At 52.0% G+C, this 24,985-nt stretch overlaps 1 protein-coding gene across 4 annotated transcripts; it reads left to right on the top strand.

Annotated features, from left to right (window-relative positions):
- Positions 1-744: 744 nt before the first annotated feature.
- LOC114603152 (CLOCK-interacting pacemaker) lies at positions 745-24,985 on the top strand. 4 transcript variants are annotated; one of them, XM_077932374.1, is made up of 5 exons: positions 749-837; positions 3,642-3,819; positions 20,736-20,946; positions 22,944-23,125; positions 23,309-24,985. In XM_077932374.1, the coding sequence occupies exons 3-5, from the start codon at positions 20,757-20,759 to the stop codon at positions 24,185-24,187; spliced, it is 1,251 nt and encodes a 416-aa protein (XP_077788500.1). In that variant the 5' UTR covers positions 749-837; positions 3,642-3,819; positions 20,736-20,756; the 3' UTR covers positions 24,188-24,985. The 4 variants fall into 4 exon arrangements, with proteins under 4 accessions (XP_077788502.1, XP_077788500.1, XP_077788503.1 ...); XM_077932376.1 differs by lacking the exon at positions 3,642-3,819 and having other exon boundaries at positions 745-837; XM_077932377.1 differs by lacking the exons at positions 749-837; positions 3,642-3,819 and adding an exon at positions 12,314-12,708.

Genomic DNA, 24,985 nt, shown 5'->3' with positions numbered 1-24,985 from the left:
ATAATAACAATGATGATATTAATTTTATTATTTGAACCCTGCCCATCTGGCTGAGCTGCACCCGTGCAATTTCTTTTCTTTTTCTACTTCCTTCTTTCTTCAACCCAGGAACAGCTGGAATAGCTCAGTCGTGGGAGCGTGAGACTAGCAACCTCGGGGTCGTGGGTTCGAGTCCTACATTGCACGGGGTTGGACTAGATGACCCTCCAGCTGGAATAGCTCAGTCGTGGGAGCGTGAGACTATCAACCTCGGGGTCTTGGGTTCGAGTCCCACGTCGGGCAAAAATATTCCTGCATTGCCCGGGGTTGGACTAGATGACCCTCCAGCTGGGTCCCTTCCAACTACGTACTGTATACGATTCTATGAATGAGTTTGCAAGCTTATAAGGAGGGGCTCGGAGCGGGGTCGGGGCAGGACATGGGCAGCCTGAGGATACGGCGGGTGGTCGCTGGGCGACGCCTTCCGCCTCTCGCCTGGGAAATCCACGCGTCGGCGCTCGCGTAACGTCGGAACGGTCTTGGTACACGTGAAGGGGGCGCCGCCGAGACCCCTCCCCGCGCCGCCGCTCGCCCTCCTGCACGTGCCTCCCCGCCCGGCCCCGCCCCCGCACATGTCTCCGCGTTCTGTCCCCGCCCCGTCACGTGCCCGCGCACCGGGCTCCTCGCCTCGCACGTGGCTGGCGGAGCCGCACGGGCGACCCGGGCGCCTGGCAAGAGCCGAGCCCATTGGCTGGCGGGGCCGCCGCTCAGAACCGGGGGGCGGGGCTACGGCCGCCGCTGCTGCCGCGACCTTTGTGTCGGGGAAGGAAGGAAGGAAGAGCGGGCAGGAGGGCGCAGGTAAAGACCACCCCCCCATCTCCGCCTCGGGTGCATGGCTCCGGGGAGGGCGCGGGGAAGGGGGCGCCTTGCAGGGGGGGGAGGAGGACCGCCCCCGCGCCTGGGCCACCATTGCACAGACCCCTCCCGGCAGCATCCTCAATGAGGGCTAGAACCGTCCCGTGTCATGGGCCATGATTTGAGAGGCTCCATGCTTCAGGATCCTCAATGAGGGCTAGAAACGTCCCCGTGTCATGGGCCTTAATTTGACAGGCTCCCCCCTTTAGGATCCTCAGTGAGGGCTAGAAGCATCCCCATGTTGCAGGGCCTGATTTGACAGCTCACCTCCAGCATCCTCAATGAGGGCTAGAAGCACCCCCATGTCACGGGCCATAATTTGACAGGCTCCCCCCTAGCTCACCTCCAGCATCCTCAATGAGGGCTAGAAGCACCCCCATGTCATGGGCCGTAATTTGACAGGCTCCCCCCTTCAGGATCCTCAATGAGGGCTAGAAGCACCCCCATGTCATGGGCTATAATTTGAGATGCTCCCCACTTCAGGATCCTCAATGAGGGCTAGAAGCACCCCCATGTCATGGGCTATAATTTGAGATGCTCCCCACTTCAGCATCCTCAATGAGGGCTAGAACCGTCCCGTGTCATGGGCCATGATTTGAGAGGCTCCCTGCTTCAGGATCCTCAATGAGGGCTTGAAGCGTCCCCGTGTCATGGGCCCTAATTTGACATGCTTCCCCCTTCAGGATCCTCAATGAGGGCTAGAACCGTCCCGTGTCATGGGCCATAATTTGACAGGCTCCCCCCTAGTTCACCTCCAGCATCATCAATGAGGGCTAGAAGCGTCCCCGTGTCATGGGCCTTAATTCGACAGGCTCCCCCCTTTAGGATCCACAGTGAGGGCTAGAAGCATCCCCATGTTGCAGGGCCTGATTTGACAGCTCACCTCCAGCATCCTCAATGAGGGCTAGAAGCACCCCCATGTCATGGGCCTTAATTTGACAGGCTCCCCCCTAGCTCACCTCCAGCATCCTCAATGGGGGCTAGAAGCACCCCCATGTCATGGGCCATAATTTGACAGGCTCCCCCCTAGCTCACCTCCAGCATCCTCAATGAGGGCTAGAAGCACCCCCATGTCATGGGCCTTAATTTGACAGGCTCCCCCCTAGCTCACCTCCAGCATCCTCAATGAGGGCTAGAAGCACCCCCATGTCATGGGCCATAATTTGACAGGCTCCCCCCTAGCTCACCTCCAGCATCCTCAATGAGGGCTAGAAGCACCCCCATGTCATGGGCCATAATTTGACAGGCTCCCCCCTAGCTCACCTCCAGCATCCTCAATGAGGGCTAGAAGCACCCCCATGTCATGGGCCATAATTTGACAGGCTCCCCCCTTCAGGATCCTCAATGAGGGCTAGAAGCACCCCCATGTCATGGGCCATGATTAGATAGGCTAACCCAAATCATCATCCTCAATGGGGGCTAGAAGCACCGCAATATCATGGGCCATAATTTGACAGGCTCCCCGCTTCAGGATCCTCAATGAGGGCTAGAAGCACCCCCATGTCATGGGCCATAATTTGGCAGCCCCCCCACCCGCAGCATCCTCAATGAGAGCTAGAATTGTCCCCGTGTCATGGGCCATGATTAGATAGGCTCCCCCCATCATCCTCAATGGGGCTAGAAGCCCCCCCCCCATGTCATGGGCCATGATTTGACAGGCTCCCCACTTCAGCATCCTCAATGAGGGATAGAATCATCCCCATGTTGCGGGGCCTGATTTGACAGCTCACCTCCAGCATCTTCAATGAGGGCTAGAAGCACCCCGTGTCACGGAGTCTGATTAGACAGTCCCCCTCTCAAAGAGTGTTAGAAGCACCCCATATTACAGGGGCTGATTTGACAGGCTCCCCCTTCAAGCACCCCATGTTATGGGCCCTCATTTGACAGCCTCTCTCCATCCTCAGTGGGGACTAGAGCTACAGGGTCTGGTTTGACACCCCAGCCCCACGGACTCCCTCCGAAGGTGGTGGGCCTTCCTTCCTTGCCTGCTTTTAAGCAGAGGTTGGGCTGCCATCTGCCAGGGATTCTTCAGCCGCGATTCCTGCAACGCCGGGGGTTGGACTAGATGACCCCCAGTTCCCACCCTCTTGATTCTATGATTTGCCTTCCTCCATGAGAATTAGGGAGCCCCTCTCCTTTGAGTGCCATGAGCTGCCCACCTGCTCCCCTGCTGCTCCCACGGTGGGGCAGAAAAGGGGGCTGCTGGCTTTGCACCGCTGATGGACAGACCGTTGCCAGGGTCAAATCCCCTCTTAATGTCTCTTGCCTCCCCCAATAATAACAGTTTTCCAAACAACCCCTTCAATTTCATCTTCTGCCCGTCCCTCCTGGATTGAGATGCTGCTGGTGATGCCTGACATTTGGACCACGACCCACCCCCTTCCTCTACCTTCTGCCTCTATTCCCCTTTACCCTAGATGCCCCCACTGCCGTTCAGCTAAATGCCCCCCTTCCCTGCCCTGTGCTCTGGGTTTTTTTTTTGGGGGGGGTGGGCTCTGTGGTTGTTCCTGGTTATAACCCTGGGAGACGTATCCGCTTTGTGGCTCAGGACTGGGGGAACCTCTTAAGGGAGGGGGCAGGTGAGGGCACCCGTTGCGAGGACCCCTCGGTGCTGGTGGGCGGAAGCAGGAATCATGGATTTCAAAAATACCCCATAAAATTGTAGAGTTGGAAGGGACTCCAAGGGGTCATCTAGCCCAACCCGCTGCCATGTAGGTGTCTCAGCTAAGTGTCTGTCCTTGTCTCAGGGTGGCTGTGCTCTCCTGCCAACCTGCCTGAAACCCAGGACCCTTCCAGGTCGGTAGAAAAGGATGGAGCTCTGGGGGAAGCTTGTTTCCTGCTGCTCCAGAGGGCAGGACCTGGACCAGTGAATTCAGATTGCAAGAAAGGAGATTCTGTCTAAACATCAAGAAGAACTTTTTGAGGGTAAGAGTTGTTCAGCTGTGGAATGGACTTGCTTGCAACGTGAGGGGATATTTGAAGATGGCTCTCCTTTCTCCTCTCAGTCTCTTCTTCTCCAGGCTAAACATACCCAGCTCTTTCAACTGTTCCTCATCAGGCTTGGTTTCCAGACCCTTGATCATCTTGGTTGCCCTCCTCTGCCCACATACTACCTTGTCAACATCCTTCTTAAATTGTGGTGCCCAGAATTGAACACAGTATTCCAGGTGTGGTCTGACCAAGGCAGAATAGACTGGGACTATTACTTCCCTTACGCGGGTGGCGCTGTGGGTTAAACCACAGAGCCTAGGACTTGCCAGTCAGAAGGTCGGCGGTTCGAATCCCCGCGATGGGGTGAGCTCCCGTTGCTCGGTCCCTGCTCCTGCCAACCTAGCAGTTCGAAAGCACCTCAGAGTGCAAGTAGATAAATAGGTACTGCTCTGGTGGGAAGGTAAACGGCATTTCGGTGCGCTGCTCTGGTTCGCCAGGAGCGGTTTAGTCATGCTGGCCACATGACCCGGAAGCTGTACGCCGGCTCCCTCGGCCAGTAAAGCGAGATGAGCGCCGCAACCCCAGAGTCGGTCATGACTGGACCTAATGGTCAGGGGTCCCTTTACCTTTATTACTTCCCTTGATCTGGACACTAAACTTCGGTTGATGCAGCCTAGAATAGCATTTGCTTCTTTTGCTGCTGCATCACACGGTTGACTCATGTTCAGCTTGTGGTCCACCAAGACCCCTAGATACTTTCCACATGTGCTGCTAATAAGCCAGGTGTCCCCCATCCTCTATTTGTGTATCTGGTTGTTCTTGCCTAAGTGCAGAACCTCACTCTTGTCCCTACTGAAACTCAGTTTGTATGTTTTGGGCCCAGTTCTCCAATCTGTGAAGGTCATTTTGAATTCTGATTCTGTCGTCTGTGGCATTAGCTACCCCCCCCCCTCAAGTTTGGTGTCACCTGCATCCCCTCAGCTGCTTAACTGCCCCTCCCCATTTTATTCATGTTGGTACCCCTGTACTTAAGCTTTCGGAAATAATCCTTCTGAAAGTGCAGAGTGCTTGCCTGTCTACACTCATCTTTCCCTTGCTTGTGTATAATGAAACCCAAGAAAACACGATCACTTCCTTCAAAGGTTCCCAGTGCTTCCACCTCATCGATTGGTTCCTCTATGTTGATGAGGACCAGGTCCAAGATAGATCACCCCCTTGTTGCTGCTTTTACCTTCTGGGAAATGAAATTGTCAGCGAGACAATGGAGGAATTCGTTGGATCTTACATTCTTTGTGTTCCAATATATATTGGGGTAGTTTGTGTTCCAATATATATTGGGGTAGTCAAAGTCTCCTATGACTGCAATATCTTTCATTTTTGAATGCTTGGTAACCTGTTCTAGGAAGACATCATCTATAGCAGACACCCACAGTAAGTTCAGTGATGATTCTCTCTCCTACAATTTTTACCCATATACTCTCAATCTGTTTTTCATGCTCCAGGTCATGGATTTCTTCACAAGTGTACACATTCTTTATATATAATGCTCCTCCTCCTCCCTTCCTGTTGATCTATTTCTTTTGAGCATTCGAGTCATTAGTCTCATCCCACCAGGTTTCAGTAATGTATATTAGGTCATATTTGCCAACCTGTAGTAAGTGATCAAATTTGTCTTGCTTGTTTCCCATACACTGTGCATTAGTATAGACACAGCTGAAATCACAAGTCCTTCCTCTGCACGCTGCTGCCTCTCTCTCCCTCAGTAGGGAGTCACCTGCCAGCACCACATTCCTCTTCCTTTTTCTGGGGAGCAGCAGGAACTGCAACCTTTGTTTGTTCTGGGGTTTGAAACCACTGTTCTTGCTCTCTTCTGGCCGAAAACCGGTGTCCGAGGTGAAGACATGGAATCAGTTTTGTAGTTCCAGAGACACAGCAAGGCTCCAGACAGTTTTGCCTTTTTGGGTCACATTCCTCCAGGGTTGGGCGATCTTCTTTCTCCCTAGGGGCACCCCACCTGCGACTCTTTTCCAGGTCAGTCCATTCCTGTCTAGTGAGAATTTCGTCATCTTGCCCGGTGCCTCGAAGTGTGAATAGGTGGGACTGAAGTCGCTGTGCCTTCTCTTCCAGGAAAGCAACCACCTTGCCCTTGCTGCAGGTGCGGTCTTGCACGTTCTCAGGCAGGAAGACAAACATGGCACTCAAGTTGTGCATGCCACAACCCAATTGTCCTACATGCACCTTTAAGGCTTGGTTGCAAGAAATCAACAGGAGCCCTGTGAATATTGCTGAGCTTAGTGTCATAGACAGTATGGGATCAGACCTGTTGTATTTTGTGTCCTAGGCCTGTTTTCCATGTGTTTATGTATGTTTGGGCCTGCACCAGCCTTTTGGACTACAACTCCCATCAGCCCCAGCCAGTGCGCCAGGAAGGGAATTGTAGCTTCTGCCAAGGGGTGATGTGTACCCCTTGATTCCTTTACCTTTGAATCTGGGAATCTGGGTGTATTCAGCGTGATGTGAGGTCACACCCGTGCTGCCCAGTTCACATGCACAAGTCGACGCTTCTTTTTGCAGGCGCCCTAGTTTTGGAGTGTGCACGGATCATGGCCAATCCCCGAGCACACACCCCCCCCCCCCCGTCGAAATAGAAGGATCCACACCCTTCCTTAGCATGTGGGGCTGGTGGAAGCCCTGAGCTTTTCTTCCCAAATGCATAGCCATTCATCAGACCGTGTCTTGTTTCCCCAGCTCTGCATGTGGGCCAGTAGCCCACGACTGCCTCTTCCAGCCGCTTCTGCCGTGTCTGATCTCGCACTCGTAACCAGGGTTGCGTCATGCGGGTCCTGTTTAGTGGAACCAGTTGAACCAGAAGACAGCTTTTGGGCAGGGGCGAGCCCCGGGCAAGCAGAAGGAGGTTGGAGAAAGTTCTGGGAACCAGACAGGCAGCTCTCACGTCGACTCCAGGACTATTTTAAATTTCCCTGCTTAGCTTGCTGCAAACAGGCAGTATCTCTGGCGTCCTCAATGGGCCGTCAGAATGATTTCCATGCCAGATCGGTCAAGGCCCCGATTAACACCACAACTAGCTTTATGCCGCTGTAAGTTGGCTCTTTCCCCCGATGGATATGAGGCCCCCCCACCCCAAATGCTCCAATCCTTTTCGGCGATGCAGGGGGTTGGACTAGATGACCGCTGGGGTCCCTTCCAACTGTACATGAATTCCATGAACTCCTGGCTAGATTCTGAGTTGCCGCTTTGTGCGATCAGAATGGCTGTGTGGCTCTTCTTCCTTTCTTGTGGTGAGGTCTTTTGGGTGCAAGGCCACAGGTGTTTGTCGTCGGGCGGAATAAGATGTTCGTCGCAAGAGGCTGTTGTCACCTGCTCCGTCACCAGCTCATCACCGGGTTTGGCAGCCCTCCATCCCCAACGCCAGTTGCCATGTTTAGCTAAGACGTGGCACATTCAGGACAGATAAAAGAAAAGGAAGTCCTTGCACATTGCATAGTTAATCTGTGGAACTCCCTCCCATAGGAGGCAGCCGTGGCTCCCAGCCTAGATGGCTTTAAAAGACGATTGGACAAATTCATGGAGGAGGCGAGGGCTATCGGTGGCTTCTAGCCACAATGGCTTTGCTCTACGCTTCACAGTCAGAGGCAGCGGTGCTTCTGAATCCCAGTTGCTGGAAACCACAGGAGGGGAGAGTTGCTCTTGTGGTCGGATCCTGCTTGTGGGTTTCCCATTGGGGCATCTTGACTTGGCAAGTGCATGTGTGAAAGGCCTCTGTTGAGTGGAAAGCTCCTCTGCTTGGGTTGCCACGATTCCTCTGCTTCAAAGAAGCTATCAAACTGGGGTATTTGATATTTAATGGGTGGCGCTGTGGGTTAAACCACAGAGCCTAGGACTTGCCGATCAGAAGGTTGGCGGTTCAAATCCCTGCAACGGGGTGATCTCCTGTTGCTCGGTCCCTGCTCCTGCCCACCTAGCTGTTCGAAAGCACGTCAAAGTGCAAGTAGATAAATAGGTACCATTCCGGCAGGAAGGTAAACGGCGTTTCCGTGCGCTGCTCTGGTTCGCCAGAAGCGGCTTAGTCATGCTGGCCACATGACCCGGAAGCTGTACGCCGGCTCCCTCAGCCAATAAAGCGAGATGAGCGCCACAACCCCAGAGTCGGCCACGACTGGACCTAATGGTCAGGCGTCCCTTTACCTTTACCACCACCAATAATAATAATAATAATAATAATAATAATAATAATAAATTTCATTTATAACCTGCCCTCCCCAGCCAGAGCTGGGCTCAGAGCGGCTAACACCAGTAAAATTACAGTAAAAACATAATAGGAAAAAAACAACCCAATTTGAAATACAGGTTAAAATGCAATTTAAAATGCAGCCTCATTTTAATATTAGCCCATAGATCAAAACCATAAGTGGAGGGAAACATAAGGGTCAGACTGAGTCCAAACCAAAGGCCAGGCAGAACAGCTCTGTCTTGCAGGTCCTGCGGAAAGATGTCAAGTCCCGCAGGGCCCTAGTCTCTTGTGACAGAGCGTTCCACCAAGTCGGGGCCAGTACTGAAAAGGCCCTGGCCCTAGTTGAGACCAATCTAACTACCTTGCGACCTGGGACCTCCAAAATGTTGTCATTTGTGGACCTTAAGGTCCTCCGCACCACATACCAGGAGAGGCGGTCCCGTAGGTACGTGGGTCCTAGGCCGCAATTTGCATCACCCCCATCTTTTCCTTTAGCTTACTGATCTGTGTGGATGACCCAGGAGTGTTGCTCTTTGCCGTCTCCTTGGATATTTTGAATTTGCTCTTCTTCTTTTTTGCAGTTCTTGTGAGATGTGGGTTCAGATCCTCCCTCTACCATGGTTTGGGTTTTGTGACCCCGGTTATTGCTGCATCTGTCAGCCTCGGTTTCCTTTCTGCGAATTATAGAAATGCGTCATGATGTTTCAGGAAGGAGCAAATTCCATACAGGTTAAAGGAAAATGCTTTGCAAATGGAAATTGCTGCATGAGGGATTCATTATAATGGGCTGGGCTAGACTTTGCTTGTTTTTTTCTGCGCAGCATTTTTCCTCGCCCTGGATTTTGGGTTCCTGCTGAATCGCTGGCAGCAACTGGTTGCTTACTGTGCCTCTTTCGGTGCAGAGTAGCCACACACCTGCTTAGGCTGGGGGTTGGGGGGTTGGGGTGGTAGTGGCCCAGAGCTGACCGAGCTTAACAGAAGCTCTCACAGGACAAAATCCTCTTTCTTGCTCCAGGAATAGTCCGGGGCGGCAAAGGGCCGTTCCGTACGTGCTTCCTCTTCTTACAAGTTGAAAGGCCAGCCCAGAAAAGTTGTCCACGTTGTTGTGGGCTGGGAAAACACTGCGTTAAAAATGCGGCTCCAGCAATTCTGGCCACAACGACATTCACCCCCATCGTTCTGCCCGGACACTGAGGTCCAGCCTTCTGGCGGTTCCCTCGCTGTGAGAAGCCAAGTTACAGGGAACCAGGCAGAGGGCCTTCTCGGTGGTGGCACCCGCCCTGTGGAACGCCCTCCCGCCAGATGTCAAAGAGACAAACAACTACCAGACTTTTAGAAGACATCTGAAGGCAGCCCTGATTCGGGAAGCTCTTAATGTTTAATAGGTTTTGTATTTTAATATTGTGTTGGAAGCCACCCAGAGTGGCTGGGGAAACCCAGCCAGATGGGTGGGGTATAAACAACATATTATTATTATTATTATTATTATTATTATTATTATTATTATGGTACCTCAGGTTAAGTACTTAATTCATTCCGGAGGTCTGTTCTTAACCTGAAACTGTTCTTAACCTGAAGCACCACTTTAGCTAATGGGGCCTCCTGCTGCCGCTGCGCCGCCAGAGCACAAATTCTGTTCTCATCCTGAAGCAAAGTTCTTAACTTGAAGCACTATTTCTGGGTTAGCGGAGTCTGTAACCTGAAGCATATGTAACCTGAGGTACCACTGTATTATTATTATTATTATTATTATTATTATTATTATTATTATTATTATCACCACTGTACGGTCTGGGGGCTGCAAGCTTGGCCCGGGCTTGGCATCCCGTACCTCCAGATCACACCTTTCTGTCCCAAAATCTGACACATGGCTTTGCATTTTGATTTTGCGAACCCAGGGGCTGCTTCCTGGTTTGAGGCATAGGAGCCAACTCCTAAGGGCTGAGGTCCCTTCGACCCCCCCTCAATAGAATATTTGAGCCCTCCCCCTTCCCCCAAGTTGATGGACATTGCCATTCAAATGGTGTGTGTCTTGTTAGCGATTTTGCAAGGTGGGGCTTATTTGCTCCCACCCCCAACATTTTATTCAAGTTGGCACTTCTGGTTTCAGGACAGGACAGGTAAAAGGAATGACCTCTTCAGGAGTGGACACCAAGCTAGATGGAGGAGGCAGCAGTGATTCTGAATATCTCCTGACCTGTAGGCTCTTGCGCTCGGATCCTGGTTGCAGGTTACCCGCAGGCGTCTTGGTCGGGACGCTGGACTAGATGGGCCCCCCTTGGCCTGATCCAGAAGGCTCTTCTTAGGATCCTGGTGGAACTGTGGATACGCACAGCTGGCCCAGGCTTTTCTCTGGGAATTCCCAGCAGCAACAGGGACTGGCCCCACCAAAGGCACCTCCTTCGCTGCATACCCCCCAATCCTGTTAAAGTACGGCTGGGACAGTCCAAGCAGCTTGGCTGCCTGTTTATATCTGGGCACCCTCTGCGTTTCAAATCCCAGAGGGTCTCGGAAAGTTTGCTGCTGAGACTAGGCGTTCTGAAAAGCTTCGCTGGCCAGGGCTGATTTGAACAATAGAATCCTGGAACCGTAGAGTTGGGAAAGGACCCCGTGAGTCATCTAGTCCAGCAGTTCTCAACCTGTGGGTCCCCAGATGTTGTTGGACTACAACTCCCATCATCCCTGAGCTCTGGCCTTGCTAGCTAGGGGTGATGGGAGTTGTAGTTCAACAACATCTGGGGACCCACAGGTTGAGAAAGGCTGATCTAGTCCATGGGTAGGCAACCTAAGGCCTGGGGGCCGAATCCAGCCCAATCACCTTCTAAATCTGACCCGCGGACTGTCCGAATCAGTGTGTTTTTACATGAGTAGAATGTGTGCTTTTATTTAAAATGCATCTCTGGGTTATTTGTGGGACGTAGGAATTCGTTCATTTTTTTCCTTCCAAAATATAGTCCGGCCCCCCTGCAAGGTCTGAGGGACAGAGGACCGGCCCCCTGCTGAAAAAGTTTGCTGACCCCTGATCTAGCCCAACCCCCTGCAATGCAGGAATCACAACTAAGGGGCAGGGGCACAAGTGGGGTCCTCCTCGCCCCTCAGAGCAGTGCACCGTGTTGTGATGGGGGGGCTTAATTTTGTAGGTGCCGCGGGACTCTCGTTTTTTGTGTGCCAAATCTTCCTTGGCTTCCTGATGGAAGAAGTTAGGATGTTTCCAGCTGGAGGCAGGCAGTGGCTTTTCCGAGCGAGAATTGAGAGTTTTACTTCCCGTTGGTGCCTCCCCACAGAATTGTCAAATTGCAGAATTGCAAGGCCCCCCCCCCCATGGGTCATCTAGTCCTGCCCCTTGCAATGCAGGAATCTCAACTGAGGCACCCATGACGGGTGGCTACCTGATCTCTGCTTAAAAAGCTCCAGGGCAGGAGAGTCTCAACACCTGTCATGAGAGTCTGTTCTGCCCTGGGAACAGCTCCTCCACAGCATTCCCCTGTTCCAACAAGCTTGCGACTCCGTCAGAAAGAAAGATAGGAAAGGAAGGAAAGGAAGGAAAGGAAAGGAAAGGAAAGGAAAGAAAAGGAGGGAGGGAGGGAGGGAGGGAGGGAGGGAGGGAGGGAGGAAGGAAGGAAGGAAGGAAGGAAGGGGAAGGAAGGAAGGGAGGAAGGAAGGAAGGAAGGAAGGAAGGAAGGAAAGAGAAAGAGGAAAAAAGGAAGGAAGGAAGAGGAAGGAAGGAAGAGGAAGGAAGGAAGGAAGAAAAAGGAAAGGAAGGAAGAAAGAAGGAAGAAAAAGGAAGGAAGAAAGGAAAGAAGGAAGGAAGAAAAAGGAAGGAAAGAAAGAAAGGAAGAAAGAAAGAAAGAAAAGAAAGAAGGAAGAAGGAGGAAAGAAGGAAGGAAGAAAAAGGAAGGAAAGAAAGAAAGAAAGAGGGAGGGAGGAAGGAAGGAAGGAAGAAAAAAGAAGGAAGAAAGAAAAAGAAAGAAAGAGGAAGGAAGGAAGGAAGGAAGGAAGGAAGGAAGGAAGGAAGGAAGGAGGGAAGCAAGCTTGTTGGCACTGCTTGTGTTTTTCAGAAACCCCTGCTGGGTCTTCAGAACTATTTTATTTTTTGCGCTCCTGGAACAACACAAGACTGTTGGGACCGGAAGCGAAAGCCGGAAGATGCGTCCGCCTTCCCCGTCAGGAGGGAAGGGGGACTCTTCCTTTGTCTGCCCGTGTCTCATGCCTGATCCAGATTTAGTTCTGCCTGCCTCCTGCTCCCCTTGCCTGGGTGGGAGGGAGGTGTGGCAAGGGTGCGTGGGGAGAAGATGATGAATGGAGCGCGCTCTCTCTCTCCCTTCCTCCAGCTGCGCCTCGTGTGTGTGTGCTGCTCCATGTGACGCCGCACATCTAAGCCGTGTCCATATTTAGACAGCGGAGTCTCTGACTCCCACCCCCCCATGTGCAAGCACGCATGAGAGGGGGGGGCGCCTCTCTCCCCTCCCCTCTCCCCTCTCCCACAACTTTCCCATGGCCGATCGGACGGCCCGGCCCCTAGACACCTCCCCGCACGTCCAGTTATGGCGGAAAGGTTATTTTCTCCCCGGCTTGGCTGGAGAGGGGAGCTCTGCCCTCGCCACAGATGATGGAGAGACGAAGCCTTTGAGGTAGGGGTTTTGGACGGCAAAGTTCCTCCCGGTGCTGAGCAGGTACGTGGGGCTCCGTGGAGCGAAGGAGGGGAGGCTGGCGGCTTGTGGGGTTGCGATATATCTATGGTGGACCTTTGGGTATGGCTGGCGTCGTGGGCATGCCTCGTTCCGTCTTCGACATCTCATTCTCACTGCGGCTTTTGGGAATTTGTGGGTTGTGGGGGGGGGCACCCAGACCCGCGCATCTTCCCGGCTGACCCCCAGATCTCCTCTGCGTCGCCCGCTAATTTTTTATTTCATTCCTTGCATTTATATGCCAGCTTTTATTACCTCCTAGGAGCCCAAGGGGGGGCACCCATGTCTCTCCCCCACATCGTTTAAACCCCACAACAACCCTGTGAGGAAGGCTAGGCCCACAAGGTCACACCCAGTGAGCTTTATGGCAGAGTAGTGGGATTCAAACCCTGCTTCCCCAAGTCTTATTCTGGCGCTCTAACCATTACGCTACACCACCTTTCCCGATTTTTTCCCTCCTAGAAGCTTGGAGATGTATGGAAGCTCCGGGTAGGGCGTTCTTACGGCCATTTCTTTTGCCAGGCGGACAATGGGGTGGTTCTGTGCCGAGTTCCTGTGCACCTGCCTAATACATCATCCGCACAATTTAGGTGCGACCTCGTTCCTGGCGCCCCGGAATTGTGGCAGAGTTCCCAGAACGCCACAGGGGCCGAGGGTATGGGCACACACCCTTGGCTTGCGGGCAGCGGGTGAATTTTGCTTTTTAAGGTGGTTGTGGGGGGGGGGTGCAAGGCAGAAGAGGCGGAACCCGTCTGGGAGGTCTGCCCTGGTGGTTTTGGACCAGGAACCACCTGAGTGCGCACACCTGCTTACACCAGCCGCCGCTTTCCTGCATTGCAAAGGGGTTGGACTAGATGACTCTTGGGGGTCCCTTCCATAGGTGTCAAATTTCCCCTTTCTTTAAGGGAAATTCCCTTATTCCCAATAGGATTCCTCGCAAGAAAAGGGAAAAGTTATGGTCCCTTCCCAGCTCTGCAGTTTTCTGCGACACGCCTCCACCCTGGCCGGATCCATAAAATTATAACCGTGGCACTGGGGCAGGGGTGGGGCAGAGGCTGAGCCCCACAGAGTGCAGCCTCCCTCCCTTCCCCCAAGGAAGGCAGCAGTGGTGGTGGGGGTGGGGACAGGGACGCATGCCTATACGCGAGGTGCGTGTGGGTCTCCGTGTGCTGGGAACACGCTGTACACCATTGCGTAATCTTTGGCTCTGTTCGGGAAAACGTAGTAATTGAGCCCGCCTCTCTCCTGCCACCTCCCCCCCCCCTCTGGGCGGGGTGTAAACAAAAGCACATGGTTGGCCAGCTGACTGGCTGGTGGAGGATCCCTTGACTGCTGTGTGTGGCATGAGGAAGCATGTGGACTGGAGGGAGGAGGAGGGAGGAAGGAGCACCCTCCCCACTCGATAAAAAGTCCAATATCGTGGTTGAATTCTGCAGGAAAGAGGGGGTGGGGGTGGAATAAGTGCCTGAGGACGTAGTTGTTTGTTTAATAATAATAATAATAATAATAATATTTTTTTATTTATACCCGGCCCATCTGGCTGGGTTCCCCAGCTGCTCTGGGCGGCTTCCAACAAAAGATTAAAAAATACGTTAAACACATCAGTCATTCAAAACTTCCCTGAACAGGGCTGCCTCCATCTATAAGGACTTAAGGGCAGCCTTGCTCAAAGATTTAATTCTCCCAGCTGACAGGGTACTTGATTATTCACTTTTCTCCATTTTATTTATTTATTTATACCTACCTACACGGACTCAAGGCAGCTTACAAATAAAATAAGAGGAGCTAAAAACATAGAGATAGAATAAAAACCATTTTAAAAAAAATTAACATCAATTCAATTAAAACTGTGTTTAATATATAAATAATATGCACATATAATATATATGGACGTGGCATTGCAAGGGGTTGGACTAGATGGCCCTTCGGGTCCCTTTCCACTTCTACAATTCTTTGATTCTATGAAAATATAATTGCAAGAAGTAATAATAATAATGCTAATTTTAATATTTATATTCTGCCCCTCTGACTGGGTTGCCCCAGCCACTCTGGGCAGCTCCCAACAAAATATTAAAAACGCGCTGAAACTCTTTAAAAACTTTCCTGAACAGGGCTGCCTTCAGGTGTCTTCTAAAAGCCACCTGAAAAACAGCACAGCGCCAGCCCTTTCACTCAAACCAGTCCATCCCCAAAGGCCTCTTGGAATAAAAGAGTTTTCACCTGCCGGCGGAAGAAAAAGGAGGAGGGAGCCGGTCTGACTTCTCTTGGAGCCGTCACCACCGAGAAGGCCGTGTCCTGCATCCCCACCAAGGGGACCTGAGAAGGTGCGGGGGCTGAGAGAAGGGCCTCCAGCAAAGATCCCCAAACCCGGGCAAGGTTCCTATGTGGGAATAGGGTCTTTCAGGCAGCTTCGACCTAAGCGGTGTAGGACTTTGTAGGTCATAAGGAGCTCGAAAAGTTAAATCCTTCAGGAGAGCAATTTTTTATTTGAGAGAATGCATAGTTATCTTAACTGTGCAATGCTTTCTTTTGGTTGTTGTTGTTGTATCTTTGGCCACATGGATTAATTAATTAATTAGTAATAAAGTATTGGTGCAACACTGCAGGCAGGTGGGCTGGGTGGATGTAGGCAAATTTAATGCAGGTGTCACAAGCAGTTTTGACATGCGCTGGGGAAAGTTGTCCTACCGGCTACCAGTGCCAGGATTGCATGCAACTTGAGTCCAGCGTGAACCCTGTGATTCCTGCGTGGCAGGGGGTTGGACTAGATGACCGTTGGGGTACCCTTCCACCCCCCCTCCCGCAGTTCTGTGATTCTATGAATGGCCATCTGTGGTGGGGAAGTGTCTTCTTCCCCTTCTTCTGAGTCCTCTCTGAGATTCTCTTTATTTGTTGATTGCGTTTCTACCCACAGGGAGCTCAAGGTGGTAAAACATGGGTTTCCGCCCCACAACAACCCTGTGAGGTAGGTTAGACTGGGAGGCAGGGACAGTGGCCCACGGTCGCCCAGACCTCACCTGGAGTACTGTGTCCAGTTCTGGGCACCACAGTTCAAGAAGGACACTGACAAACTGGAACGTGTCCAGAGGAGGGCAACCAAAATGGTCAAAGGCCTGGAAACGATGCCTTATGAGGAACGGCTAAGGGAGCTGGGCATGTTTAGCCTGGAGAAGAGGAGGTTAAGGGGTGATATGATAGCCATGTTCAAATATATAAAAGGATGTCATATAGAGGAGGGAGAAAGGTTGTTTTCTGCTGCTCCAGAGAAGCGGACACGGAGCAATGGATCCAAACTACAAGAAAGAAGATTCCACCTAAACATTAGGAAGAACTTCCTGACAGTAAGAGCTGTTCGACAGTGGAATTGGCTGCCAAGGAGTGTGGTGGAGTCTTCTTCTTTGGAGGTCTTTAAGCAGAGGCTTGACAACCATATGTCAGAAGTGCTCTGATGGTGTTTCCTGCTTGGCAGGGGGTTGGACTCGATGGCCAGAACTGGACACAGTACTCCAGGTGAGGTCTGACCAGAGCAGAATACAGTGGCACTATTACTTCCCTTGATCTAGATGTTATACTCCTATTGATGCAGCCCAGAATTGCATTGGCTTTTTTAGCTGCCGCGTCACACTGTTGGCTCATGTCAACACTGTTGGCTCATGTCATGATCTGGATTCCTTGGCAGGTTTTGAATAAACACCCACAAGTTTATTAGTTGAACGCATGATAGATAAGGCAAGGATATGTACAATTTTATAACATGCACAGAGCAATATGTGCATAGAAACCAGAGAGGGTGGGGTGGGAAAGGGAAAAAAATAATGCATTTGATTATTTGGACTACTAATTTGTTATGTTGAAATGTTATGTTTTGTTGAAATGTTATGTTTAATAAAAATGCTTAAAAAAAGAAAAGAAATTAAAATGTGCCCGTGACCCCCCGCCCCCCCCCCCAAGTCCCAGAGGAACCCTTCATTTCACATTGCTAGCCAGGAACATTCTCCTGCTTAGATTGAAACTGTGGCACTCCCTCTTGGGCCCGGATCCTGCTTGCAGGTTTCCCATTAGAGGCATCTGGCCAGCCACCGTGAGAGCAGGACGCTGGATTAGGTGGGCTGCTGGCCTGATCATCAGCCGGGCTCTTCGTAAGGAGCTTCCAGGTCCAGAGGCAGTCTACCTGGACCTGTCACTTCTTGAGGTTGTTTGGCCATTGCGAGACCAGGACGCTGGGCAGGACGGGCCCCCTCGGGCCCTGACCCAGCAGCCAGGCTCTTCCCCACGTTCTCAGCTGCGTGCTCCCTACGCAGGCAAGACGCTTGTTTCCTCTTTCCTTCCGGGCGAGGCTGTGTGGCCAAGCCCCAGAAAGCATCCGCCCAGGTAGGTGTGAGGCTCTGGAGGTGCAGCAGCAGCAGCCTCCTCCTTGTTATGTAATAGCTAGCCCTCCCTGTTTCAGTGCAGGAGGAGCAGGGCAGAGCAGCTGCTTCTAATCTGCAGCCTGCTCCCGCTGCTTTTGGTTTTCTGCTGCTTGGCCCTTCCTTCCGCATGTCCTCGAGCACATGGCAAGGCAAGAGGAGGAGGAGGCAGACACATTGCGGGCCGTGTGCCCCGCCGCCCCCTCCCTCCCTCGCTGGCGCTGGCAAGGTGGAACTTTGCACAGACGCACATTCTCAAGCATAGAGCGCTCCTGCCAAAACCAGGTTGCCGTGCTCATTCTGGAGGAGCAGGCAAAGGGAGTCGAGGCGGCAGCTAAATGCCTCGTGGGCCTCCTCAAGAGTCACCGTGTTGTGGAGTTGGAAGGGACCACGAGCCTCATCTCCTCGAACCTGCAAGTCAGGAATATTTCGCCCAACCCACAGCCCTGAGAATGCGGCAGCTAGACTGGTGACTGGGAGCGGCCGCCAAGACCACATAACACCAGTCTTGAAATACCTACACTGGCTCCCAGGACGTTTCCAAGCACAATTCAAAGTGTTGGTGCTGGCCTTGAAAGCCCTAAACGGCCTTGGTCCAGTATACCTGAAGGAGCGTCTCCACCCCCATTGTTCAGCCCAGACACTGAGGTCCAGCTCCGAGGGCCTTCTGGCGGTTCCCTCCCTGCGAGAAGCCAAGTTACAGGGAACCAGGCAGAGGGCCTTCTTGGTAGTGGCGCCCGCCCTGTGGAACGCCCTCCCACCAGATGTCAAAGAGAACAACAACTACCAGACTTTTAGAAGACATCTGAAGGCAGCCCTGTTTAGGGAAGCTTTTAATGTTTGATGCATTACTGTATTTTAATATTGTGTTGAAAGCTGCCCAGAGTGGCTGGGGAAGCCCAGCCAGATGGGCGGGGTATAAATAATAAATTATTATTATAATAATAATTTATAATAATTTAATTATAAATTAATTTTATAATGAATGATTTTAGAGTGTTGTTTGTGCTGTACTTTTGTACTGTTTTATTGTTGTTAGCCGCCCTGAGCCCAGCTTCGGCTGGGGAGGGCGGGATATAAATAAAATTATTATTATTATTATTATTATTATTATTATTATTATTATTATTATGATGAGTCTCATGCTCTACCAATTAAACGAGCCATGAATATTTACTTGCCATTTTCATGGTTCTCCTCCCCATTTCCCTTTAAACCAGCACAAAAGCGACAACCCTGCGAGGTATGTCAGGCCGAGAGCAAGTGACAATCCCGGTGAGCGTATGGCCGAGTCGGGGATCTGAACCCTGAACCCTGGTCTCTACTCCCGCCATCCTAGCCACTATGCCACGCTGCTTCCATTTAGCTCTGCAGGTCACCGGGCACCACCTCCCTGCCTCTTAGGCCAGCCTACCTCGCAGGACTGTTGTGAGCACAAAGACTGTGGTGTTTACAGGATGGAGAACAAAGTTCAATGCATTGAGCTCCTTGGAGGAAAGAATAATGAGTAAATGCTAAGCCTGTTTGTCCAGTGTAGTCCTGATGCTTATCTGAATTCTCCCCCCTCCCAGTTTCAGCCTGTTCTGGCCTGTAAGGGGAACAATGAACTCCCCCCCCCTTTCGCCTCCTGCCACACTTTCTTGGCAGCAGCAGAAGCTGCTATCGATTTCTCTCTCTGACCTCTTTCTCCCAAAACAGCAGAGAAGGAAGTGAAGAAGCCTGTTTCTGGAAGGCCTTTCCGTGACAGCTTGCTCCTCCGTACAAAATGAAACCTGTCAGTAGGGGGGAAATCACGGGGAGCCAAAGGCATCCAGCACGGTCACTTCCCCCATCGTGCAAATCTTCTGCGTGCAAAGGGGTTGGGCTGGATGACCCCTGGGTTCCCTCCTGACGACACCGTTCTGTGATTCGAGGAGTGTTTGGTCCTGGAAGCACATGCATGCTCCCAGCTTTAAGTGCCAAGCACTGCATTGACCTCCACCTCCTCGCAAAGTTAAACTATGGAACTCCCTGCCACAGGAGGCAGCCGTGGCCACCAGTCTAGATGACTTTAAAAGAGGATTGGACAAATTCATGGAGAAGGAGAGGGCTATCGATGGCTACTAGCTAGGGTGGCTCTGCTCTGAAAACCAGTTGCAGAAAACCACAGGAGGGGAGAGTTACTTTTGTGCTCAGATCCTGCCTGCTGGCTTCCCATAATGGGCGTCTGATTGGCCACTGTGAGAACAGGATACTGGACTAGATGGGCCCCCTTTGGCCTGATCCAGCATCAGAGCTCTTCTTAAGTTTCCCAACCTACAGTGGTACCTACGGATGCGAATGGGATCCATTCCGGAGCCCCGTTCACATCCTGAGTAGAGTTTAACCCGTGACTGCGTGTGCGCGAGTCGCGATCCGCCACTACTGTGCATGCGCGTAACGTCATTTTGAGCGTCTGCGCATACACAAGCGGCAGATTGTAACCTGAAAATGCTCAACCTGAAGCACATTTATCCCGAGGTATGACTGTAGTTTCTTCTTCTTTAATGAATAAGGCTGGTGGTTTCACCAAGGTTAGTGAATCTGCAGATCCCTAAAGCATGGGTAGGCAAACTAAGGCCTGGGGCCTGTGTTGGGTTGAAATAAACGACAGACGAATGGCAAGTGTCATATGGGAGGCATCTACCGAGCACGTCTCGGGGAGTCCCTTTTATTGAATATTACAGCAGTGCCACGTATGTGCTTGTTGCTGATTGGTTAACACAAATACAATGCAAGGGCTGCATATAGACATTAATCATCAATAGATTAAAGGTTGGGAAAGGGAATACGGAATTGGACAGGCATGAAAACCTCCTTATTAAACTATAACTAGTGATTGATATAGCAAAACTTAAAAGGAGCATATAAACTACTACTAGTGATTGATATAGCAAAACTTAACAGAGCATAACTATTGTATTCCGTAGATGTGGTCAACCATGCATTGGGAACAGGTCAGGATACGATGTTTCATGAACTCAATGTGAACTGAACATTCTAGCTTAGAACGGTTTGCCAGAGTCATGTGCAGAAGCAAAACTTCCCATCAGGCCTGGATCCGGCCCAGTCGCCTTCTCAATCCGGCCCACGGACGGTCTGGGAATCAGCGTGTTTTTACATGAGCAGAATGTGTCCTTTTATTTAAAACGCACCTCTGGGTTATTTGTGGGGCCTGCCTGGTGTTTTTACATGAGTAGAATGTGTGCTTTTATTTTAAATACACTTCTGGGTTATTGGTGGGGCATAGGAATTCGTTCATTCCGCCACAAAAAAAATATAGTCCAGCCCCCCGCAAGGTCTGAGGGACAGTGGACCGGCCCCCTGCTGAAAAGGTTTGCTGGCCCCTGCCTTAAAGACTCCCTCGAGAGGTTGTGGCCTCTACTTCCTTGGAGGTTTCTAAGCAGAAGTTGGGTGGCCATCTGTCAGGGATTCATGGCAGGGCTTGGACTGGATGACCCTCGGGGTCCCTTCCAACTCGACGGTTCTACGATGCTAAGTTCTCCTGTTCCACTAACACCCTGCTTTTGTCTCTCTGCCCCTCAGGAACCCAGGAGAGTCTCAGCCATGCCTTCGGAGAAGACCTCGCCGCTTGTGCACCCTTCTAAGCCTGGGAAGGAGAAGACCGCCCTGCCTGGGTCCCTGAAGGCAGGCTCTGAGGGCCACACGGAGCAGTCCAAACCCACGATGACGAGAGGCTCTGGCAGGAGGTCTCGCCCCCCTGCCAGCGAAGGGGAGAAGGACTCTGGATTTTCAGGTACAGACCCCCCCCCCAGTGGCTGCCCCCTTGCTGTCAGGCTGAGAGCCAGACGGTGGGGCTGCAGTTTGAGCAGTAAAGGAGGTCCCTTTCCCCACTTGCTGCCTTAGCTCTGGGATTCGAGAGGCCTCCTTGTCTAGCTCCTTGCAGCTCGGAGGCAGAGAGACTGGCTACCCAAGCATGGCAGCATCTTCCTTGGCCGGCATTTATTATTTATTTATAATTTTTTTACACCTCTTGAGAGTGAAAGTACAGGGTTGTAAAGACTGCAGAGAGAATAACTGGGCGTGCTCTTCCCACCTTAGAGCAAATCTATGCTGTCAGGTGTCATAAGAAAGCTGCAGAGATAGCGCAGGATAGTGCGCACCCCGGAAATGATCTCTTTCAGCTTCTGCCTTCTGGAAGAAGGTCCAGGGTTATAAAGACCAGGACTAGCCGCCTGAGAAACAGTTTCTACCCAAATGCAATTCTGGTTCTAAAGGCAGCATAAGGAGTCTCTGTAGTATATTGTATTTTAAAATGGGGTTTCAGAGTTTTTAGGGGTTTCTGAATGTTTTATGTAGATTTCCAGTTTCATTGTTCTGTATGGGACAATGACAATAAAGATATCGTATATTGTACAAACAAACCTTAAAGCGGTTTACAAGAAAAGATAAAGCAGTATACCTGTCACCAAGAAAAAGAAACGGCAACAACAATTTAAAACTTTTCAAAAAGTTAAAATAACAGTAAAAACAGATTGGAACTCTAATCTGGGTAGGCTTGCCCAAGTGAGAAGGTTTTTAGCAGGTGCTGAAAAGTGCACCGTGAAGGCACCTGCCTGATTTCATGAGGCAGGGAGTTCCAAAGCTGCATTTGTATGTGGCTCCCACCAGCACGTCTCAGCCTGAGCTCGTGCGGCCCCAGAATGAATGTCACCCTGGAAAGATGGTTTGGTTACGCGATGGCCTGCTTCTAAGGAGAGGAAGCTGGATAATTTGAGAGGGGATTGTTAGTTCATGTTAATATCAGCTGATACTTACTTGAGAAGGGGGCGAAGGATTTCCTTGTCATCCTGCAACACCGACCTGAGAAAGTGCGGCTGTCGAGAAAAAGAGAGAGCAAGCGACTTCAGAGATTGATTTGCTGCAATTATGGGTGCTATTCATGGGTCTCCTGTGTTGCATCCTTTCCAAAGCTTTTGTTGTCTGACCAACGTTTTGCATAAACCACACAAGTGCAGCTACAACTGGTTGAAGTTTTTGGGTTTTTTTTAAATACACATTTTGTGGGTCAACTAGGTTGTTGAGCAGGTTCACCCTGCAAATCACAGGTTTCCTTTTGCAGCTTGGTGCATTGCTAAGAAGAGCGGTTCTCTCCAGTCTCAGAGGTTGGTGTAACAATATTCGTAGGGATAACCTCTGCTCACAAGAGAGTTTCATACTTAAGACGCTCCTAGATTGGCAGTCTCCTTAAGTCAGAGCAATCCCACCTGGGTAAATGGCGATGAGGATGTGAACTGTCAAAGTCTTAGTTCTTTCGACTCCCCTTATAATGTAGCACTGGATTTTATTTTATTTATTTCTTAAATTTACATCTTCCCCACCGAGGAGCCCAAAGTGGTGCACATAGTTCCCCATTCAGTCCCCACAACAACAACCCTGCGAGGTGGTTTAGGCTAAGAGGCGGTGATTGGCCCAAGGCTTCATGGCTGAGTGGGGATTCGAACCCTGGTCTCTCAGGTCATAGTCTGGCACTCTATCCACTGCACCACACTGGTTCTCAGATACGTTTCTGCCTGGTTTAGATCGGAAAGGCACCCGTCTAATCTCTGGAAAAGCCGTCCTCCGTCCTCCCTCCTTGGGGGTTAACGCAGGTGCTTCATCAGGCAGGGGTCAGGGGTCAGGGGCTCCTGGGTGAGGGAATGAGGAAGGGCTGCTGCTGAGGGTTTACTGGTTGTCCTGCTTTTCCCTTCCTGACTGCCTTAACCCCTCCTCTCCCCCACCCCTCTTTGGCAGACGAGAGCTCGGAGCACCTGAGTGGCGTGGAGCAGACGGACGCAGAGGACCAGCCTGCCTACCCATTGCGCCAGGGGGGCGCGTTGCAGCGGGCGGCGCAGAAAGGGCACGGGGGGCTTGCGGGCGGCGCCTTCCCTGGCCTCACCCCCGTTTACATTGTCAAAAACGTTATCCTCAAACAGGTAGCCCCTTTTCACTCCCACTCATCGCCTTGGTCCGCTTTGCAAAGTACAGGAGGGAAGGTCCCTGTCCCAAGGGGTGTGCAAGTCACGGGAGCCCCCAGTGGATTACGGGGAGGGACGGAGTTTCATCCACCCGGTGGCCTTCTTTTCTGACTTTTCGTTCTCTGCTCTTCCTCCTTGCAGCCCCACGCAGCGTCCCCCGCAACCCAGCTCTTAGCCTGGAACGGCCAGCACCCTCTCAGCAGCACCCAGGGCTCTCCCACCCATGTTCTCTTGATCCAGCCGCCGTCGGGACCCTTGAAGCCGTTGCTTCCCGGCCAGAAATCTCCCACCAAGGACGCTGCCTACCTCCCCATCCTCAGCACCTACCCCAAAATCGCTCCTCACCCAGGCTGTGACACACAGGCCAAGGGCATGGGAGGGTCCACCCCGGCAGGAGGCGCCAGCAAGAACAAACGCTTCTGCCTGGAGGAGGCCTGGGTGTCGTCTTCCGAAGCTGCCGCCCCGAAAGGCAGCAGGGAGAAGCAGCGCAAGGAAGCGCCCGCCGCTTCCTCCGGCCAGCTCCTCGGCCCAGAGGTGCTTTCCCAGAACACGGTGTCCTCCTCCACGGGACTGGACTCGGCTGAGGGCAGGATGATCTCCCGAGCCTCCAAAAAGCTGGGCTGCAGCAGCTCGGGCAAGCAGCGCCGCTTCCACAACACGGTGGAGGTCCTGCGGAAGTCAGGCCTGCTGGGCATCACGTTGCGGACCAAGGAGCTGATCCGGCAGAACAACAGCACCCAGTGGGAGCTGGCCGAGCTGCGAGGGCACGCCCAGCTCCTGTGCGAGGCCGTCCAGAGCAATGACTTCCGCGCCTGGGCCCGCCTCCAGGAGGCCATGGACCGCTCTGCCAGCTACTGGGCCAAAAAGGGGGCCAGATCCTCTTACGCACGCGCGTGGCAGCAGAGGCCGGCGGCCGAGCCCACAGGCCCCACCACGGAGACCGCCGGGGAGCCGCTGCCCAGCTCGCCCATGAGCCTGTCGCCCACGCCGGACACTTCAGAGCACGTGGCGCTGCCTTAGCTCCTCTGCCACCGTGCCCTGGGCTTGAAGGGTGTTGCTCCGGAAGAAAACCTCTTCGCAAGAATTTGTCTTGGCCACCAAGCCCTCAGCATCCCCAGCCTCTTGCCTTTGGTGAGGCTGAAGAGGCCAGTGTGGAAGGCCGGATTCGGCCCCTCCTGACTGGACTGCTGACCTTTCAGTGGGTTTGTTGGCTGTTGAAGCCTGCTGTGCGCTTGCGGAGGGTTCCTGAGATAATCTTTGGGCTCCGATAAAATAATCTCAGCATGGGGAATTGGGTTGGGCCGGGCTCTGCTGGCCCAGTTTAGGATTGAAATAGCAGAGGGATTGTGTTCCTAGAGGCCGACAGGGCGAGGCCTTGGGCAGCCGGCACAGAAAGGTGCAGCTGCTTTTGTATCGATTCATCCCATTTGCTCTCAGCTGGGATTTCGGAGCAGCAAATGTTTTAATATTTGAAACAGCCAGCCCTGAGAGGAAGATGGAGAGAGCAATGTGGCCAAGGCCCGTCTAAGGAAGTGTTGTATTTTAACTCATGTCTCCCTGGTAAGGAGCGCTCTCTCCTGCCCACTAAGTTGCTCCTTTGCTACAAAAGGAGTCTGTTTCCATCTTGACAGAATAGCCTCCGCTCACCCATTTTCTGGTTTTGGGGGAAGCGATTCAATGATGCTCAGACTGAAGGGGTCTAGCGAGCGACATTTTGCCCCGTTAGGAGTTCTGCCTCACTCTAAAGCTTGTTTTGCTCCTCTGCCGACAGAAGATGGTCCAATAATAATAAAGAAATGATGGTGGTGATGATGATAA

Source organism: Podarcis muralis, chromosome 7 (assembly GCF_964188315.1).
Source record: "Podarcis muralis chromosome 7, rPodMur119.hap1.1, whole genome shotgun sequence".
NCBI classification, from domain to species: Eukaryota; Metazoa; Chordata; class Lepidosauria; order Squamata; family Lacertidae; genus Podarcis; species Podarcis muralis.
This window is presented reverse-complemented; position numbering and strand designations above follow the sequence as displayed.